At 39.6% G+C, this 5574-nt stretch overlaps 1 protein-coding gene across 3 annotated transcripts in view; it reads right to left on the minus strand.

Moving 5' to 3' along the window:
• Positions 1–692: 692 nt before the first annotated feature.
• LOC108802056 (disks large-associated protein 3-like) overlaps positions 693–5574 on the minus strand; it is an 82297-nt gene continuing 77415 nt past the window's right edge. For all 3 annotated transcript variants that reach the window (XM_018573946.1, XM_018573945.1, XM_018573944.1), the window contains one exon: positions 693–1925. In XM_018573946.1, the coding sequence (XP_018429448.1) occupies positions 769–1925 (1157 nt within the window). In that variant the 3' untranslated portion in view covers positions 693–768. The remainder of the gene's footprint in view (positions 1926–5574) is intronic.

Here is a 5574-nt window from a genome sequence, read left to right on the forward strand (position 1 = left end):
GTGGATAGAAACCACTGGATCCCCAAAGCTTTTCTAAGTCCCATCCCATGATATGGGGGGGTAGGGGAGGGAATGTGGATGCATGACATCTGAATGCTGGGCTTGAATCAAAGAACTTCCATGGTTACCTTGGGCTGTGGCTGGAAACAGTGAATGTAGAATTGAAGTGCCATACTGTGATGTTGTAGCTTGTAAAATAAAACAAGAACTATAAATAAAGCCAATACATTTCAGGGGCTAAGCTCTGCCCCCCTTCATCAGGGCTTGGAGAATAGGGGACAGTATATGTGGACTTGGCACAAACTTGTCAGCAGATGTTTGTTGTGGCGGTTTTATCTACAACATCACATGACATTTCATTAATTTCTATGGGCACACCATAGTGCAATGCAGTTGTACCACATCTCACTGCAGTATTTAAGCGCACACCACCGCAACGGGGCAGTGTGAATTATGCCCACCCATGACAAAGCAAATTGCCTTGTCTTGCACTTGGGCTGCGCTGGAAAAAATCCAGCACAGCCCAAACACATATGGCCCTTAGTGTTTTCTTTCATGCCTGTAACATCTAGTGATATATAATGATATTGTGAATACTTTTAAAGACTATACCTTCTTATTTACATGATGTTTTTTACCATGTGGTATATTTAATATATTTATGAAACAATTGTATTCTATATTTATTTATTCATAGCAAAGAAAAAGACACCTATTTCTTCAACACTTCCTTTATTGTTGTAAAACATGAAAAAGGCCAGTTCTTTATTATCCATGGTTATCCCCCATTACTTGTTTGGGGTGGATTCGAGGACGACCACGAGGTTGTCCCCTCCTGCGCAAGGGGCCAGTGAGACGGCTCCCAGCCCAAGTGGGGTTTTCACTGCTGCCTCTGGTGATAGTGCTTGGCATAGAAGACCCAGTTCTTGGATCCTGCAGAAAGAACTGAGCAAAAGAACAGGGCAAAGTGGCTGATACAGAAGAAATGCGTGTCCCTCTCGGACGTGTTAGTCCTCCACGAGCCCTTCGGCCAGTAGTGGTGGTGCCACTGCATGGTGTGCCTCTGCCTTCCGTAGCCTGACCTTCTTGAGCAATTGCCCTTTCCTGTCTTCTTTTTCTGAGTTCATCTCGAATATCACCAAGCACACCAAGTAGCTGTCGGTGAATCTCTCTATCTCTTGCACGCTCCTCTCTTTGGCGAGTCATCTCTTCTTCTTTTAAGGCCAACTCTTGACGATAGAGTTGGTCTCTCAGTTTCTCCAACTGCAACAGGCGATGAAGACTAGCTCTCCAACGAGCTCTTCTGTCATCTTTAGCTCGAGGCCTTCCAAGTCTTCGTGGCATTGTGGCGCTAGAGGCCTGATCACCCTCAGGATACTCAGAAGAGAGAAGGGATTCATTACAACTGTGTTCACTACGCTGAGATGATGCCAGTTGGTGATCATCATCCCCATTGTTATCTTTCCTATGATCCTGCATCAGGGGCCAAACCATTCCAGCAGATAAGGAGCCTATCTCTGTTTGTTGACTACCTCCATCCCTCTCAGACTGTGTAGACTCTGCTGATTCAGGAACCCTGTCAGATGGTGGAATATCTGAATCACTTTCATCACCCCAGCCTGTATGTGCAGAAAGATAACAAAGAGGATCCTCTGTGGAGGAGGCTAGAGGTCCAGGAGACACACGCCTGAAGGATTGCTTGATTTGTCTCCCCACAGTGAGTGATACACGCACTTCCTCTTTTGTGGGGGACCAGTGCTCTAGGTAAGGATTCATAATCATTCCTTGACACCTTCGGTTTTCCAACTCTTGGTCTTCTGTATCCCCTTCTACTGAAGTAGTGCTGTAGGTGACCAATGTACCACTTCTCTGTGGTGGTGAAAGTGCGGACCTCATGGGAGACCTTTTATTTGGTAATGAAGATGCTGTAAGGATAAAGAAGAAGAATTTGAGAATTATATATACAAATGAAAATCTAATATAGCTATATAGTTTCTTCCTATGCTGCACTTTCCCTAATTCCTTCCTAACATGCCCTCCCTACATTATTAATGTGATTGATGTTTCCATCCTAACATTCAGTCATGGGTGCTAAATGCTTAACAATAGATATATTTTAAAATAAGTATTTGTATTTGAAGGAAATTAAAAATAATAAAACCATCTTTTATAGGAAATAAGTCTGCAGCATAATTCATATTCATTTCTGAATGCTCATAAAATGTGCAAATTGACTTATTTGAAGGGCAACATGGTTTCACATGCCTGTAGCAATGGTTATACTTCCTACTGATTTTCATTTAGCATGCTGCATACAATGGATACAGTTCAAGACACCCAAATTACCTTCCTCCTTATGTTCTGCAATGTGCATGCCAAATTTATGGTCTTGATGGGTATGTTGGTGGTGTAGGTTTGCTGCAGACTTTTTTCCCATGCCAGCGCCTGAACTGCTCTGCCTTTAGCCCCTGCTGTTGCCTACAGATTCCAGAAATAAAATAAAAAAAGGAGTGTGGGCCTCGGCTATGGATTTTAGGGTGCAGGACCTTCAGCAGAAGCTAAAGAAGAGGGTTGCCTGGAGACGCAGTGTCAGATGGGATGGCTGGTGTCCTAAAGGGGGTTCTGCCTTGGATGCAGGGAGAAAGAAGATTGCAGTACTGTTTAACAGCTATATTACTGTGTTTTCTGATATTAAATTTGTATAGGTAAAGCTAACAAATTAGAAAAAATGCAGCATGACTTCTTGCATTTCTCTGAAGCCAAGAATAATTTTGTTCCAGGTTCATATATTTATAAATATTAAATAAATCATTCGCATTGGGACTTGGGGTTTCCAGCTGATACACTATTTTTCCCTACCTTTCCCTAACTTTGCTAAATATATGTCCCTTGGTACAATGCATTAAATTGAAGTCTGTTGAGCTTACCTGGATCAGCTTTGATGCCTTCCAGCTTACCCACCATCCTGCACAACATGCAAGAAAGGAGGACCCTTCCCTCTTACTGGGATGGGGGGTTAAGAGCAGGGTGGCCCCTCCTGGCAGCCCTGATGGGGTAGCTTCTCTTTAAATCTTGCCGAAGGTCCAGGCACCCACTGTCCTGTGTTGAGACTCTTGGTACGTCATGCATAGCCGAGGCCGCTGGATCTGTGTTCACAGCTGGGGCACTCTTGATATTTTTTGAAAGGGGATTAGTATTTGTTTTATATTTTATTGAGGGAAAGGGTACAGATAATTTGGTGGACGTTTTAAACCATATTTTTTCACAGTTTTTAAAACGGGCAGTTTTGAAGCAGGGGCAAAAGATCAGCTGGAGAATTAATTACAAACTTGCTTCTCAAGTTGGATACTTATTGCTTGCTGTAAATGTAGGCGATATCTAGTATGAAACAGCCATTAAATATCTAAAGCTAATAGGAGGCAGAGGCAAGTGGCATTGACAGTGTTTGTGTTTTACAAGTAGTGTTAATAAAGTTTCAAGAATAACAATCATAGACTCATAAATCCAAAACTAAACATTTTCCATAAACTTCATCCATCCCAATCATGACACAGCATCCCAACCAATACATTGCATTCCTAATACGCCTAAGGAGATTTAAAATAATTCCAACGTAAATCACTTAATAAATATGTCTGCTGATTTTGTTCAAGCAGGGACTTCAAAGCCTGCTCTTGAAAATATGTTTGCATAGTAGTGATTCATATCCCAACTGCGAACAAGGTCCCTGAATCACAGGAAGTCAGTTGATAACTATATTTAGCAAGGTGTTTTAAATTATACACAAAATCCTTAATAAAACTGCCATTTAATAATAACATTTTAGATTTTTCTCGATATTCTAAATATAAAATGTGACTGTGCAGTTTGGCAACCAAGGTTCTTTGCACGTATGTAGAAAGGTTGCCAGTGAACCTGTCTAACATTTTAATGTACTTTTTACAGGAACAGGTTCTTAGATATAAGCGCTGAAAGATAAGATGTACTTTAGTGCTGGTTGTACCATTAACTCTTCTGTATGGTAGAAAATAAATGTACGACAAAAAAAAGTGCATCTGTGCCAAGATTATGGACTTTAAAGTATGTACTAGCAGTAAAAGAGCTATAAAACAAGCACTGACCTCTCTAGCCACTTGGGCTGTAAAGTAATTCACTCTCAAAGATCACAGCAAAGACTCCAAAGTTGGATTTCAGACATTTTTCAACAGCTTAGAGCACGTACTGTGTGCATACATTAGAGAGCTGGCAGGTTACCAAGACTCTGCCCTCCATAAAAAGTAAAGGGGGAAAAAGCTGAAATGTCAGCGCCTATGTTATTAAATTAAAAAATGGATTTCCCCACAATGCCTATAGCTACATAAATGAATAAGGGCTTGTTTTAAAGTGCTTTAACTGCTTGTCCAGTATATATAAAGAGTTTTCAGTGTTTAGTCTGGGCACAAATTCACTGTCCAATACAAAATGTTTTGTGGCTACACGCCACTTAATTATTATTATTATTATACAGGATTTATATAGCACCGATAGTTTGCACAGCGCTTTACAATATAAGGAAGACATTACAGTCACAATACAATTTAAGACAAGATGGTAAGGAGGGCCCTGCCCGCGAGGGCTTACTTAAGTGTCGTATCTTTGCTACCATCTACAGAATAAAACATATACTCTGAAAATAAAAATTATTCAAACAAGGTACAAATTCTTTATCAATATTATACATTCAAAGATGTGATATACAAATAACAACCAAAATATTTGTACTCATAACAGACAACCTTTTAATGTACACAGGATTTTTTGCACAGTAGCTGTACAACAGAAAGGACAAGAAAATGTTTAAAGATTTTAACAACACTGGACCTACATAACATTTACTGAATGGTGTGAAAATGCCACAGATACAATTATTTTTTATGTCAGGTTCAGCCTCTCTTTTACTAGTCACAAAAAAAAAAAAAATTTGCTAATAGCTAAGGTTTCGTGTTTTTGCTCAATACATTTTACTTTCTTACTTTGCCCTACAAAGGGGAAGATATAAAATATAACTAGTCAAATAAGCTAGAGCACATATAATCTATTGTCCCAATGATGCTAATAATACTTGTGTACATTTTAATATGAATTTTTCTAGTCTGTTCTTAAATCCTTAAAGCATACCTGGCTTATATTGTTTGGGACCCCTCCCCTTGAAAAAAATCACCTGCAGATAGTATGTCGAAAAGGAATTTACACATACAAAAGTAAGATTTTATACTACTACTGCCTAGGCAAAGATGACGTAACAGGCCTTGTACTATAAGGCCCCTTTAAAGTAAACCTTTCACACTACAATATTATTCAACTTACTCAAAGTAATAAGAGAAGGCTTCATAAGGAGGTTAAATGCCTTGGGCACAGTGGCGACTCTAGGAACAATATGTAGGGGGGGCACATAAGATAAGCGGCGTGTGCTGTCATGGGCTTGTTTTAAGTAAATACATTTTTCATAATGTGTCAGATTTTCTTTGAATACAGTTTTATAACTAAATGTGAACCTGTACTTTGCCCATTACGGACAAAATAACAAATCAGCCT

The sequence above is a fragment of the Nanorana parkeri genome, unplaced genomic scaffold (genome assembly GCF_000935625.1).
Source record: "Nanorana parkeri isolate BGI_ZX_2015 unplaced genomic scaffold, ASM93562v1 scaffold2632, whole genome shotgun sequence".
Lineage (NCBI taxonomy): Eukaryota > Metazoa > Chordata > Amphibia > Anura > Dicroglossidae > Nanorana > Nanorana parkeri.